This window comes from Meleagris gallopavo, chromosome 1 (genome assembly GCF_905368555.1).
Source record: "Meleagris gallopavo chromosome 1, MGAL_WU_HG_1.1, whole genome shotgun sequence".
In the NCBI taxonomy this organism is placed as follows: domain Eukaryota; kingdom Metazoa; phylum Chordata; class Aves; order Galliformes; family Phasianidae; genus Meleagris; species Meleagris gallopavo.
The window spans coordinates 92,112,185-92,128,877 of record NC_139404.1 but is presented as its reverse complement, the minus strand read 5'-3'; the positions used below and the strand labels follow the sequence as shown (position 1 = coordinate 92,128,877).

The window sequence follows — 16,693 nt, the reverse complement described above, 5'->3', positions numbered from 1 at the left end:
TCCAGAGAAGGAGACTCCACAACCTCCCTGGGCAGCCTGTTCCAGTGCTCTGTCACCCTCACCGTAAAGAAGTTCTTGCGTACATTTGTGCAGAACTTCTTATGCTGCAGTTTCTGGCCGTTTCCCCTTGTCCTGTCTCCACACACTGCTGAAAACAGTCTGGCCTCACTACTCTGACCCCCACGCCTTAGATATTTATAGACCTGGATCAGATCCCCTCTCAGTCTTCTTTTCTCAAGGCTAAACAGACACAGGTCACTCAGCCTTTCTTCATAGGGGAGATGCTCCAGGCCCTTCACCATCTTTGTGGCCCTCCGCTGGACTCTTTCCAAGAGATCCCTGTCTTTTTTGTACTGGGGAGCCCAGAATTGGACACAGTACTCCAGATGAGGCCTCTAAGTATGACTTCAGTTCTGTCAATATAAGTTGTACCTTTGTGCTCAGCCTGTCTTTAAGTACTAAAATGTATTCATGAAAGGGTACTTTGAGTAGCATAAATGACCAAGTGTGTAGATGATTTGAAGTTAACGGTATTTGACACTGACCTAGACCAACAGATGTTCTGGGCAGACTTTAATGAGAAGTGATCTTCTGTACTTTTTTATTGTGTTAACTGTAAAAAGTACTGATAACTGTGATGAATTGCTTAGTCTTGGAGGGAGGAGAAGAAAGCACATAGTATGTTCTTAATATGTAGCAAATGATAGAGTTGATAGGATTAAATGCATAGGTGCATTTGTCGCCATTATATCTACCTGTTTTTCTTCCATTACCCTATCATCTGGGTTCTGAATAATTTTTTGATGCATTTTCTTCACGAAACATTGATGGGAAGTAAGAAAATGCTGTTATTCTTATTTTACACAATCAGAACTGAAATGTGGAGACACTGTGGCCCAGATCCTCAAAGAAATAAAGTATCTTTTCCTCATTCTTTCTGTTAGGGTTGGATACCTAGCTGCCTTTAGAGAAAAAAGATCTCTACAGTTTGCAGAAACACAAAAAGTTATGCATAGCACTTCAAAGCAAAAAGCAGCACTAAGCTCTAAGCCATATTTGCACTTATGAGAAGCATAAAGTTCAGCATTGTGCTATCACAGCCGTGGGAAGATGAAGTTCACTTTAATTATTTTTAGGCTTGAAAATCCCATCAGTAATTTAGAGTGGTAAAGGGAAATGCCTTTTCGCCTTTTCAAAAAATAACAAATCAATAAATATTCTTCTCCATAAGCAAATAACACCATGGCAATAGTTATGAGGAGAGTTAAAAATAATAGACATTTCTGCACGGCTCCTAGGAAAAGCACTAAAGTGCAGGCTTTCTATTTCCTTCTCTCTCTCACACACACACATTTTCTTGTTTATGGAATAATAGTACCTAAATATGTAATTTTCTAATTATTATTTTTTTAATCTGCAAACTATTTCATTGTAATATAAACCAAATCAATTATATTCAGCTATATATTAGCTGCCATTGGAGAAACATATACCTGAAACTTAAGGAGTGAGGGAAGTAAGAAAGGGTTACTCCTTGTGTATTTCTGTTATGTAATGTAAATTCTATAGCATGAAATCAGTGGCTATCCCAGTGTGCTTTTGTCCTTTGGATTGTTTTAGTAATTGCTTAAAAATCTGAAAAAATATAATGACCTCAAACACAAAGTTTTGAAGAAAGAGTTATTTTCTGAATTGTTTCTTCTCCCTTTCTCCTAAACCTCTCATTCTGTAGTAAGTTTCTGCAGCGCTCTCATTAGCTCTAATTTTCTCTGCAAGCGGTTTTGTTACTGGAGCATGTAATAGTTACCAGAGCACACTTTTTTTTTTTTTTTTTTTCTCCCCCTCTCTCTGTTTTTTCTTTCTTTCTTAAACAATGTTTCAGGGCATTCTTTCTGGGGATGAACTCAAAAATACGCATGAAATCCAGATATAGGACTAAGTTATTGCTATTGAGACAGAAAATTACTAAAGGCTATTTGACCTAGTCAAAGTCTGTGTAGCAAATTATGCTTGGGAAAATAGTATCAGAAAAGAGATTCGTGTTTTTCTTATTTCATCTGTTTTCTGTGTGAGAATAAACAAAACTGTAAGCTTTGTTCTTCCTGTCGCATATGCTGATAAACTTCCTTTGCCTCATTGCGATGTTGGGCAGCCAGGCTTGTAGGAGGAGGTAGAGTCAGTGTGCCAGAAGGTCACTAACTCACTGTTGTCACTTCTTGTTTGCTCCCTCCTCTCATTCTGCATGTTTCTTTTTATGGCTGTCTGAAAAAATAGTGAAATGAGTAGGCAAAGCATGCTGTACTGATACTGCGAAGATCTTAATTTATAATTGTTTCCTGCAAAAAACAGACCTCTGTATTTGCAAGAATAAAGAGAAAAATCTGTTTTCTGATGTTTGTAGCCACCAAATGACATTTATAATTAGCCTGGTAAATGGATTAGAGATATAACCTAACTATCAAACTGAAGTGTTAAACTCATTAAGTAGCTTTCATTTTAATTGCAAAAAGTACAAAAAACCCACCCCAAAATATAAACAGATAAACATGAGATGAACTCACAAAGCAAATATTTCCAAACTTGTTTATTATTTTGCCACCCATGGTCTTGTCACATACTGAGACAAAATCAGTTTTAAAAATCTGTAAAAGCAATTGAGCCATGATTTGGGGGTGAAAAAAAGCCTTTCTTGACTAGAAACAGCTTGTGGCTAATGAGATATGAACCTATCTATTCAACAAGAATACAATGCTGGTCTTGTATGCAACAACCTGTAGTAGAATATACTTAACTATAGCTCCATCTAGGCACAACAAAGCTTTACTAACAAAGCTTCCTAAAATGTGAAGAGAAACACAACATGGTGACAATGATATCTAGATGACAGTCTTTTTGCAGTGATTCCTTACTTCATTCAACTTAGTTAATGATAAAGTAAAAACTAAATTGCACTGAACTTATCTAAAAAACTTTGTTCAGAAGAATACATATAATTTTACATGTCTGTATTTTCTCGATGTTTCTAAAAATAAAATGTCCGTTAAACACTTAATATGTAGCATTTGAGGAGGTATTTCTGATTAGTCCAAAATAAATTTTATTTTTACTGTCTCCCCTGACCCACCTTACCTTCTCATTCTGTGTTTACAACCCACTTTCACCTTAAATTTCTCCCAGCTAACCAGGGATAATTCCTATATTCCTGACACTGCTCAACTCCATGATTTTTTCTACATTTTTAAAAACTTGACAGGCAGCAAAACTCTGGAGTACTTGTGGATGCTTGCTTTCAAGAGAACCCTGGCCAGCTGGGGTCCTTTATCATCATGTAATCCCATATGACAGTTGTATAGCAAACCTCAATACCAAATTCCAACATCCTTTCCATAACTTTAACCTGAAATAAGGAATTTCTGTGGAATTTCATTGTGTAATATGATGCTGAGACTCCTGTAGAGGAGTGTAGCATCCTAACTGCTTGTGCTCAAAGAATAGAAGGGAAGGATGCTGAGTTGTTTCATTGTGGGGACCATCTGGTGAGAGGCAAATAAAAACTCTTGGTTTGTTCAGATAGCACAATGCAATCTGAAAGGTGATATATTTGGGAAGTGCTGATTGCACTGATGAGTAGCGTGGGAAGTGCTTAGAAATTTTCTACTGGATTGAAATTTACCTTATAATTAATTATTATTAAGTCATATGTTAAGTTCTTTATTCCTTTTTTTTTCATTTGTTGAGCATGTAGAAGTTATGCTGGAGTAAGGAACATTTCTGTTCAATATGGCTTCCTATTAATACAATTGTGGTTTTGTTACTGTCATTTTCAGTTTTGTTTTTTCAACAAGATAAAGTAAGTATAATGCAAGAATTTATGTTTGTGTCATTGGTCAGTCCAACCAAAAAGTTAAAGAAATTTAGACAGACTTGGATTCATACTTCAGTTTTGGAATTCATATCAAAATTCTTGGGAATCCACATAGTCTTTCTGATGTTACTTCTTGACTATGTTCCAAATTGGCACATTGAATATTTAAAATAAATTAATTAATCTGCAAATATAGGCATTTGTGTTTTTTTTGAAATTACCTTTCATATAATGGGAACTTCTCCCTGTAGAGGAGTTATGTTTTGGTGGGGAGATCCTCAAATAATTTGTAGAACAAAGATGAATATAGAACAGTATGTAAGCACAAATGAGAAATTACGTGTGATTTAAAAAATATAAGCGGTGAAGTACTACAAGTTTTTATCCTTTGAGTTGAAATATAATAATGAAGCTTATTTCTATAAAAAGCTCCTGTTTCCTATGTAAGTATATTTCTCTGTACTGCATTAGCAGCAGTATGATATGTAGTCAGATAAGAAAAAATGCAAACATTAAAAAAAAAAAAGGATCATTTTTAATTGAAATATTTTACAAGTTGAACAAGCATCAATATTTCTTTTGTGTAGAGTGAGTAGCAGGACATAGGTTTAATGAATTACCCGAGGTCCTGCGTTAGGTCAATAGTAGATTTAGGAATATAAATCAAGTTTTGAAATCTGAGATTTCTGTTAGTTTTATGGGATTATGTCTCAGTGTCATCACCAGCATTAAAAGAAATATGAACATTCATTTGCAGCTAGATTTTCTGCCTTAATAGAAACTTTCATCATTGTCTGCTATTAAAAAAAAAAGCTTCTTTAAGAATGAATTTATTTTCAACATGTTTTTGTATATAATTTTCAATTAATATTTGACTAATTCAGTACTTAAATGATTTTGCAAGTTATAGTTATGCCTGGAAAAACGTAACCGTACATTTGACTTAAAATAACACGACACATTGATTAATAAACAAAACTTATTCAAAACCAACCTTACAAGCATTAAGAGCATTAAGCAGATAAGAACTGTTTGGGAAAAAAAAAAAAAAAAAACAACAACAAATAGGATGAAAGTGTAATGATAAGTAAGAAGTCTCAGTGCTTTACTTCACAGGGAAAAAAGCAGGTGGTACTGTACTATTCCTATGTTTTTCAGGGTTGGTTTTCAGAAACACCTTGGGAAACAAAATTGTTGCCAGTAAAATTGCCAGTGCCACAGCAACTGTGGATGTATGAAATAAAGAAGAGCACGGATCACTTAGCTCAGAGATGCATATTTCATTGTGGTGTGAAGCATAAAGACATGCATGTAGGAACTACAAGAGGAGGTAGCAGAAGCAGAATGGGGAGCAGTATCTGAGGAATAGTACCAGCATCTTGGTAGATAGGCAGTCACCCAGGGCCAAAGGGCTTCACATAGGTATACAAACAAAATTGTGAAGGGCTGGTAAAGAAGAAATAAGACCTTTGTATCTATTGCTCCTGTGACTGCTACACTGGGGTCTCCAGGTCTGAGAGCCACACTTCAGAAAAAAAAGATGAAAAATAGAAAAGGACACAGAGAAGAGCCACAGACTAATTAAAGGATTAGAAAAATGTGATTTCTACAGCAAGACTTAGGAGCTCAATTTATTTAGCTTATCAAAGATAAGGTTAATGGGTGATATGATCATAATCTGCAAGTACTGGCGAAAGAAAGAGAAATTTGATAATAGAGGGCTCTTCAGAGCAGGGAAGAACATGTAACAAGAGCCCATGAATGCTCAGTGCTGCAGTAAGACTAATTCAGACTACCAGAAAAACGTTGGTTTTTTTCCTTTTTGTTTAAAAAGTGATGACTGTTACTCACTAAAATAAGTTACCAGAGGTACCACTGGGATTTCCATTGCTAGACTTCTTAAAGGTGGAATGTTTTTCTTAAAGGATGTTTTCTCATTCAATGTCTGCTGCAGTTTTAAGGAAGAAGTTAAGGCAAAGTTTAACATTAATTATTAAATATTATAAAATTTCCATACTAGAGAACCACAGAGGTAATTTCCATATCTTGAAATGATGAAATTTGTGTTTCTTTCAACATATCAGCTTTGTTGAATCTGACTAATCTACTCTCAGTCATGCCTGTCTTCTTCCTGAAAACTCACCTCTAAGCACTCTGGGACTATTTGTATGGGTCAGAAGTATCATACTCAGTTCTACAGGATATGAGTGTTTTGGTTTTTTTTGCAATGGTAACAGGATATCCTAGGTATGATGATGTTTTCCAAAGCAAGTCCCTTTGGAAATGATGTTCTGATTCCATTTGATGGCCTCCAGCCAAGGGTTAATATGCTGCTGCAGAAGCTGCTGCCCCCATTGCTGGATAGTGGTACTTAGAGATAGCTGGGAAAACCTTGTATGCTTCAATGATGGTAAAGGGTTTTTCATCATGCTGAGTAACCTGCAAGGACTGGCAGCTTCTCTTCTGTGCTTAGTGGGCATATACTACCTGCTTAATAGAAATGAGACTTCTTCTACAAGCTATTGAGTTATTCCAGGACCAGAGATCAGCGGCATAAAAGCCACATTTGATACTATTTTAAATGGCCTCATACTTTCTATAACATTTATTTACCTCCTTATGGGCTTTTATAAACCTTTTCTCTTGTTCCAGAGGTCCTTCAGTAACCCTAGTGAGATGCTGGTATAAGCAAAAAAGTAAACCTCCTAAATGTTTTTTGTCTTAGTTTTCCCATAATTTACTAGAAGTTTTGGTCTTGTTTAAGAGATGTGAATTACTCATTCTTTTGGTCTTGCTTTTTCTATTTTTCTATCTTGCATGCAGTCTTCCTTTCTTCCTCTTAAGCTAATTTCCAGAATTATTGGCTCATTTTCTTTATATCTCTTATTCCACTGCAGGCTTCCAAAAGCTATATGCATCTTCTCCAGATCTATGTACTTTCTGTATTAATAACGGATAGAGGGAATTCTTTGCTTTGACTTTTGTATGCTCTATTAATTTTATTTGATTAATTTCTAAAACATCAGCACTCAATACAGTGCTAAGAGGAAAAAAAATTTTCCAGACCTCTTTCAGATCCAGGGACCCACAGTTTCCACTTATGTGGCCAAGCAGCATAGTTTACATTCTAAGTACAGTTCTGGTCAAAAAGGCCAGGTCAAAATGACATGACCATTATTAGTAAATAAGAGATTGCATATACATTGAGATGTTCATTGTAGGAACTATAATATCAAAAAGAGGATGTAGGATAATCCTAGGAAGATTTCCCAAATCATATTAATAGGATTCTGAATCATTACATTGGTTCTTTATTAAAAAATATGAATGGAAGATAGTTAAATGTAAATCACAGTCACTGATTTAGATTTCATTGGTGCTAGGCTCTGTTTAATGCTTTTTATATGCAAAACCTATTTTAGCCTCCATAGCCTCTTACATGCAGCTCATACTTTAGGAGGTTATTTCTTTGGTAAGATCTTACAATTTAGTGGAGGTAATAACAGGCTGTGTGCGTTTTTTCTGGATTTTTAAAATTCTAATTTAAGCAATAAGCAATTTATGCAATATCTTGAGATTCCTTGACACACTGGAGTTGAAAGAGAAGAAATGAAAGAAAATGACAAATCTCTTCTGTTTTCTTTTTTTTTTCTTTCCACTCTTGTTTATGATTTTTTAACTCATCAAGCATTTCTTAATGTGTGGTTTTCAAGAAGCAGCATTTGATTAATGAAGTGTCAGATGCAGAAGATGTCATGAGAATTTTGGCATTTATTTTTTGCAGCATTTTATATAGACATGGTATTTGCAATACTTCATATTTTTATTTACTGTATTTGTTGTCTTGTTAATAGTAAATACCCTCTTACTGAGAACATAAGTAAATAGTAAATTTTGCACTTTAGACATCTACAGGAAGATGGTATTTATACAAAAAATTATACAATTCAGTTTGTATTTTCTAATACCAGATATTCAGATTTGGCATTTTGATGGAAAACCTTTCAGTTTTCTAAAGTAAGACATGGAAGTGTTTTTTCTTTAAAATTACAAAAATAAATTATATATATAAATTCATTAGTTGGGATCATAGAATGATAGAATAATTTGGGCTGGAAGGAATCTTAACAATCACATGATTTCAACTCTCCCACCATGGGCAGGGACAACTGCCACTACACCAAATTGTTCGAAACTCCATCCAACCTGACCTTGAACATTTCCAGGGTTGAGACATCCATAACTTGTACTGGCAACCATTCCAATGCCTTACCATGCTCATAGTGTAGAATTTTTTCTTATATTTAATCTAAATCTAACCTCCTTTAGTTTAAAGCCATAATGTCCTGTTCTATCGCTACATGCCCTTGTAAAAAGTTCCTCTCCCTTTCCTATGGATACTGGAAGGTTGCTATAAAGTCTCCCCAAAACCTTCTCTTCTCCAACTTGAATAATCCCAGCTCTCTCAGCCTGACTTTGTAGCGAAAGTACCTTAGCCCTCTGATCATCCTCATGGCCCTGCATGATCCTCAGCAGATCCACGGCCTTCTTACATTGGAGGCTCCGGAGCTAACCTCAGTACCGTAGGTGGGGTCTCATGAGAGCATAGTAGAGGTGGACAACCAATTCCTGTGACCAGCTAGACACGCTTCTTTTAAAGCAGTTTGAGATACAGATGGCTTTCTGGGCTGCATGTGCAGATTACTGGTTCGTGGTGAGCTTTTCAACAACCAGCACCCCCAAGTCCTTCTCACGGCTGCTCTCAATCCACTCACTACCCAGCCTATATTTGTACCTGGGATTGCCCCAACTCCAGTGCAGGACCTTACACTTGATCTTGTTGAACTTCATAAGGTTCATGAAGACCCACCTCTCAAGCCTGTCTAGGTCCCTCTGAATGGCATCCATTCCCTCCAGCATGTTGACCATACCACAGAGCTTTGTGAGGAAATTTGATGAGGTTGCACTTAATCCAGTCATCCATGTCGTCAATGAAGATATAAAATACTCTCTGTTCCAATACTCTCTGTTACTGGTCTCCACCTGGACATTGAGCTGTTGAGCTCAGTGCTTTATGTGTGACCATCCAGCTAATTCCCTATCCATCGAGTACTCCATCTATCAAGTCCATGTTTCTCCAGTTTACAGACAAGGATGTCTTGTGAGACAGTGTGAAATGCTTTCTACAAGGCCAAATAGATGATGTCAATTACTCTTCCCTTATCCACCAATGCTGTAAATTCATCATAGAACATCACCAGACTTGTCAGGAACAATTTGCCTTTAGTGAAACCGTATTAGCTTTCACCAGTATTCTCCTCGCATCGTTTCCAGGAGGATCTACTCCATGATCTTGCTGGGAACTGAGATGAGTCTGACTGACTTGTACTCTCCAGGTCTTTGTTCTTTATCTTTTTTAAAAATTGAGGGTTCCTTGTTTCCACTCAGTGGAAACTTCACTGAGTTGTCACGGCTTCTTAAATATGATGAACATTGACTTAGCAACTTCATCCACCAATTCCCCTAGGACCCATGGATTCATCTCATCAGGTTCCACAAACATATCAGGTTCCTTAGATGGCCTTGAACTTGATCTTCTGCAGTGGACGGTTCTTCATTGTCCCAGTCCCAACTTTTGCCATCTGCAACTTGGGTGATGTGTCACTTCGTGGTGAAGACAGGCAAAAAATCCTTCAGAATCTCAGCTTTCTTCATATCCCAACTAACCAGATCTCACAGAGAGGGCCCACGCTTTTCTTTTACAATTGATGTACTTACAGAAGCCCTTTTTCTGTTGTCCTTGATAAACATACTTATGTTTATATTCACTCTTCTAGGACCGTAGAGGGATTTTTCACTTCTGATGCATTCCACTTGAGTGCCGATCTTGTAGTATTTCTTATTCTAGCTAACCTTGAGCATGTCATGTATTAATGGGTCCTGTATAAAAGAAAGAAGCATATATTTGATTTAGTCTATTGGACTGTCTATTTTTTGCATTGTATCCTTGCACAGATTAAGCATATCTCTCAGATAATTATTTTTCTTGCTTATTATTGAGGACCTTTTCTTTCCCCATCCCTATGAAAAAGAAAAAAGAAGACATCCCACATTTTTACTGTGCTCCCTTGTGCTATTCTTGTCAGAATGTACTGTTTGGCAAGGGGTGCTATTTTCGCAATACACAAAGCAACACTTCACTCTAACTATGCCATTGAAAATGCTTGTGATTCAAGAACCTGGCTGATACTGTTCCTATATTGTATAGAGGTATTTGGAAATTTTCCAGTGACATCTCAGCAAACACTTAATGTGATTCATAATGCTTTGGGATAGACTCACAGATGTGAAAGAGAGCTACTACATCATTGCTTCCATTTTCATATATGATCAGGTTATATTCTCTCAACAGAGGATGTATCTCATATTAGATTCACACTATGTTTTTCTCCAACAATATTCCAAACCTGATAGAAAAAACATCATCCCAGGAGTTCTTCACAAAGCATAAAATGAAACAGGGAATCTAGGCTACCCTGTCTGTTTAAAAAAAGCTATGTTGAATTTTACATTATGTTTTCAGCGGTACTTTCAAGAGCATTTTAACAGTATTATTTGTACTGAGACATCTGTATGCGTCTGCACTATATGAGCCCTATGTGGATTCATATCATGGACATCTGGATTTGTATGTGTGTCTGAGAAAATGAAGATTGCAGGCCATTTCTTTGAAGCTAAATCATATCACATACAGGAAAAAAAATAATAATAATAATATCACTATTTCTTAAATTCATTTTTTCTGTTTCATTTCTGCAAAGAATATATTGCTTATCTATTTTTTTCTTCAGTTTTTTGTATTATACTTCTTGATGAATATAGTTTACACTGTCACCTGTGTGAAGTTGTTGCAATAAATTCAGTTCTACAACTGAAATCTTTTGTTTTTTCCTCTTTTTCTTCCTTCTGCTTCCCTCCCATCCCTCCTCAGGTAGCCAAGGGCAGTTTCCACTTACACAGAATGTCACAGTTGTTGAAGGGGGAACGGCAAATTTGACCTGCAGGGTTGATCAAAACGATAACACCTCCCTCCAGTGGTCAAATCCAGCTCAACAGACATTGTACTTCGACGACAAGAAAGGTAAATTGTTTCCAGAACTCATGGTTCTGCAGCATTTTTTCTAAGACAGAGTTGTAATTGTAATGTAATGTTGTAAGAACAGGAATATGTAATGTTGAAAGAATAGGAATATGAGCTAGGAATATGTGCTTTCAGTTGTAATTATGAAATAATATGTTATATAATCTGTTTTTCTCGTGGGTAAACATGTTTCATTGTATTTCTTCCTTTTGTATAAAATGTTATGTTGTTATTAAGGGAAGATAATATATGAAATTCTTAGTGCAAGTTGATTTGGAAAACTTTGTTACAAAATATCTTTAAAAAGTATTTATAAATAATAAGACTGTCAAGGAAAGGATTAGTTCATAAACCTTTAACTTGATTTTATTATTTTGTCTGCATGTATATATATGCATGTATACTTATGTATACATAAAATCACCTGCTTCAGGTGTACTGGAGCTTCGTTTTGTTGTTAGTGCAGTATGCAGTTGCTGTGATACACATTCTTACTGTAAAAGATTATCAAAATTTATTTTTATTGTGCTCTTTTCCAAATATGGCACGCACAATATTTTAATCTTAGTTAACTTAGAAAAAAGCACCAGGAAGTGTTCATACCTTAGAAAAAGAAGAGTATTATCACTGTAATACGATATATTTCCAACACTTTTGTCCTTATCTGAAAATGTGAAGCATTATATTTTACATAAAAGAATGTCTACGTAAAGATAACATCAGATACCACGAAGATATTTAAACAAAAATTACAAGTAATAGGAACATCACTTGGCTTCAAAAATGCAAAAATTTTGTTGTAAATCTTAGCGATATGGACGTCCAACAGTTGAACAGTATTTTATACTTTATTCTACTCCTTGAGTTTGTTCTGAAAAGTGCTATGTATTCTTAAACATGCTATGAGAAGTGCAGCTAGTTATCTGTTTAAAATGAAAGAAATGCTGTCCAAATGCCTTGATAAATAATTGCAACACTTTACAACACACTGCAGGACTTAAAATGCTGTGTGGATCTATGTGTTTGAATGAAAGCAGAGTCTAAAACCTGTCATTTTATACCTGCAGAAGCTGCAATCAAAATATGGATTTTTGCTATTAATATAATAGCTGAATAGAATCTCTTTACAGCATTGAAGTGGTTCTTTTCTCTTTTATCTAATTTCCTGTAGCGTGTAATCATTTGATTTGCAATTTATTTGAAATCATAAGTACCTTTTGAATGTAGACTTGAAGGTGAAAGGCTTATGAGGTGCGAACTTAAGTGCCATAAGTCTAATCCTATAACCTTTACTTAAATTGTGAACTTTATTTTTTCTCAATTGTTAGTGATTTGGAATCGGTTAATCGGTTAATCGGTTAATAATGTCTGCAAAAGTAAGAACTGAGAGAACTTGTTTATTGGTAGAGCACACCAATACTTGTAAAATTTATACCTTTTATAATTAAGTGAAATTTTAAAGGATGTGGAGAAAGATGGAAGAGAAATGCAAATAGTTTAGTTTTAACTGTGTAGGCATTTTGGTGCAAATTTAATTTTCTGTATACTTTAGCTAGATCTTTAATTATACAAAGAATAATTGAAGTTTGTGTTACTTTTTAATACAATGAATTAAAGCAGCAGAATTTGAATGGCAAGCAGTAATATTAAGTGCTATTAAGTAATATTAGTCATGATCTGTGTAGCCCACTGGAAATGTGAGGAGCTGAAGTGTGTAAATCTAAAAGACTGTACTGTATAATGAACTTGTCTCAAGACGTTGAGGAATATGCTAGGATTCAAATCATTTGTTTGTAGAGGCTCTGCTGAATATCTATGAGACAGGAGAAAGTCTAAAATGATCAAGTCTAGGTCCTTCAATAGCAGTTGTTTAGTCCTTCATACATAGGAAAAGCTTTGAAATCTTGGTGTGACTTCTCCAAACTTGGTTATAGATAGGTCACTGAGAAGTACATCCAAGTCTCATAAAGTAAAGTTTCTGTCATTTCTGAAAATGGGAATTGAACTTCTCATTGGTGCTTTTATTGTGAGTATATTTGTATCTGTTCTTTGTGTATAAGAAAGATATTTCTTTTACATAGTGATACTTGCTTTATTGATACAAAATGATGAGAAATATTTACAGCTCTGAAACCTTGATTTTGTCAGTAAATGATGGCAAATGCAACTGTAAAAACTTCCTCATTCTTTTTTGCTTTATCTACTTCTCTCAGTCAGGCATACAATTTCACTATAAAAAGCAGCTTTCTGCTAGATCCGGTCATTACATTTAATTTATTGAAAGCAGTGCCTCAGCTAGAGTCTTTTCAAACCTGTCTCCTAGGGTTAACCTAACTAAACTTAAGGTCTTAAAACTTCTCCCTTCAGCTCTAAGAGAACTGTTATTTAATAGCTGTGTTTCTCAAGCTGAAAATTCATGAAAACTTTTGAGTAGGAGCCTGAGGATGCCCGGTTAAGTTTTGTATAGAAAACCTAAGAAGAACATTAGAGGAGCTCCATTTATATCCATTAGAAATATCACTAGTCTGAACAAAATCAGAATCACATGCCTTTAATTTTACAACCTTCTAATAAGTTATTTGCTTTTGAGAAAGCATAAGTTATTTTCTTACAAGAAAGCATAAAATAAATCAGATTAAAATTATTTTGATTGCTCTGTACTTTAACGATTATGAATCTTGTAGTACAATGAAGGAAGTCAGGTAAACATCAAAAGAAAGTCCCAACTACAGCAGTAGAAGAGGGAGGTAACAGCTGTCAGGACATGGCAAAATAGGTTCCAAAAATAGAGGAAATTGTACAGAGAAAAGCTCTCCACTGCTAGATTGTTCTTGATGGGACATTCATACTTCTTTGTTGTACAAATTGCTTTCTCTATCTTGCAAAACATTTTCTGACAAAAATAAAACTAACTGTATGCCAGCAGAGCCCTCTGTTTAGAGAGAGGGAAAGTCTGCTTCCAAGACCCCGTGCCTTTTGACAAGGGATTTATTGTTAGTCTCCACTTTATTAAAAACAGATTACACATACTGTAGAAATCATCATCATGTAATTTTGTGTTGTAAACTGTGATGCAATCACTGACTTCAAAGTTAGAAGTCGTATTCTTCCTTTTCCTGTTTTTCATGTTCTACACATGGAAGTGCCAACTACACTGATGCCAAAAGCTACATCCTAACTTATTCTTTTGCCTCTTGCACTAAAATATGCAGGCATGTTTTAAAGCACAGATTTTGCTTGGTTAGGAGGATGTCTTGTTGGAAAGAAACACCTCCTCCCCTACCTTTTCAGCAATTTAATACTTATTTAATATTTATGAAGGAGTCAGAGACTATACATAATTTGAGACATTTTCTCCCTTAGCCTATACAATTTTGAAATAATAATAGTAAATGATGAATAGAGTCTTCTTTCAGAAAATATAGTGCATATGAAACAGATTCAGTGGTTATTTCCTGGTCCTCACCACTTGAAGTATGTGATTTGTTCTAAGTTCAGGCTTAAAATGTGCTTGACTCATTGTGGTGATGGGAATTAAGTAGCCTGTGGGGAGGAGAAATGCAGTGTTTTCTTTTTCTTCTACTTTTGTTGCATTTCTAGGACACATCTTAGGAAAAGTGATGTTAGGCCAGAGCAACAATTAAAAGGCCTTTTTTTCCCCAAGTCCTAGTTTGCTTCTTATATTAATTATTATGTTATATTGCAGATTGACGTAGCTAAATAAATAAATAAATAAAAACTGTGTGAACTCTTTTGCTCAGTTGAACATGATACTGGAATATAAGAAAATGGATGTCCAGCAGCGGAAAGAAATGTGCAAACTCCTCCAGTTTCACAGATTTTCTCTTCATTAGTATTTAAATGTATTCCTCCTGAGAAAAATTGGTGTGGATATCCTGAAAAAGAACACGTGTATCATCCCTGCTATAGGAAAAGAGGTTATAACTTTATTTTTTAAACAAAGCAAGATAAAACAGTAGCTTCTCTCCAAGTCTAATTTTTGCACTCTAAAATGTATTAAATGTATTATTTTAACTTATGCTAGCTAAAGTACTTGGAAATACAAATGTTTGATCTTGTGGATTTGGTGTCAATGATGGCTCCTCTTATTCAGCATGCTGTCTCTTTGTTGTTCTTTCTTGTATTTAATTTTTTCTGCTTCCTCTAACTTGTAGCTTCAAGGATGTTGTGTAGCCATTGTAAATGTTTGTATGGTCTTATTTTTTAATGAACTCAGCAAATTCCTGCAACTGTTCTCAGTTTCCCACCATACCCCGTGGACAGAATTTTAAAGATTTGTCTTCCTGGAAAATATGAGTTCAGATCTCACTCTGAACAAGTTTAGATTCTTTAGAAACAAATGCAAATGTCGTGCTTCACATGAAATGTGTTTTTTCCCTACACAATTTTCAATTAAAATGAGTAATTACCATAGAAATCTCTGTACCACTTCATGCACCAAAGTAGCTATAATTATATACCTGCCTTTGGAAGAAGAACAATGAGCAACAATGTAGAACTGGTGGATTTGATTTTAAATGAATATAGGTCATTTTATTTTAGATTCACTTGTGGTATTTCATAAGGATTTAGAGTGAGCAATAAATACAAAGATGCAAATATAAATAGATATGTGTAACAAAAAGGTGGTAGCATGCAGACATAGATGGCCGGTAAAGAGAACACTTAAAAGAATTTTCACTTAGCTTGCTGGAACTTACTGTCTTCTTTTCACCTTCCCCGTCAGTAGGGATTATAGATACATATGGAGTGGGTTACTGAGTTTCAAAACAGACATGTACAGCTAAACAATGGCTGTTGGTGCCAGAGTTATTTAAGCTTATCAGTATAAAAATGAGCAATCAGACTAAAGAGAAGGAAGAGAAACAGAACCTTGTATATACCTAAAAATTTTGTTTAGTCAGATAAATGAAAGTGTACCTGCTCTTTACCTTACCAGGGAATTTGGAAGTCTGTCCATAGTAAAATCACCTGTGTTGACACTGATCATGGTAAGCTTGCTTCTGACTGACACACCATATTTTGATGAGACGTATGCCTGATGCTAATCAAAGATCAGCACATTTCCCTTGTGCTTTCATCAAGTAGTAGCACTTTCATGTTTTACTAAAACATTAGCGTATTCCAACCTCAGGATTATTCATCCTTCAGCAGCAGAATATGTTTCTTCAGATGACCTTTGATTATGTTACATGTAAGAGTGCTTGGCATTTGTATAACTCCCCACCGTCTTGAAAGCTTTCAAAGACACTTGTGTACTAGAGAGGGGTTACGAGAGGGCACTGTACTTGCAGATCTCCCCTGAGCTTCACTGATGGGCACAATGCCGCAGATGAACTTGCAGGATGCATTTGGGTATAGCACCTGCTTGAAAGGTTCTGCAGTTGTGCCCTCTTAGGGCTGGCACTATCATGTTAGAACTGCTGGGTAAATTTAGAGGCAGGACATGTCTCTGATAAAAGCATCATGCCTTTTGTCTCCAGAAAGCAACTCCTGGCCTTTTTTTTTTTTTTTCCTTTTTTTTCTTCTTTTTTTTCGTCCCCTATATAAAGACATTTCTAGAGAGACTCAGAAACTTACAGTGCACAAGGCATGGAATTTTAACTACATATGTCAGCTTAGGGGGAGTCATCACTGCAAAAATCTTTAATTCTTACTATGGCGCT

At 35.4% G+C, this 16,693-nt stretch overlaps 1 protein-coding gene across 2 annotated transcripts in view; it reads left to right on the top strand.

Moving 5' to 3' along the window:
* The window catches only part of CADM2 (cell adhesion molecule 2), a 626,180-nt gene that overhangs the window by 429,325 nt on the left and 180,162 nt on the right, over positions 1–16,693 (top strand). For both annotated transcript variants that reach the window (XM_085240870.1, XM_085240864.1), the window contains exon 2: positions 10,857–11,006. In XM_085240870.1, the coding sequence (XP_085096996.1) occupies positions 10,857–11,006 (150 nt within the window). The remainder of the gene's footprint in view (positions 1–10,856; positions 11,007–16,693) is intronic.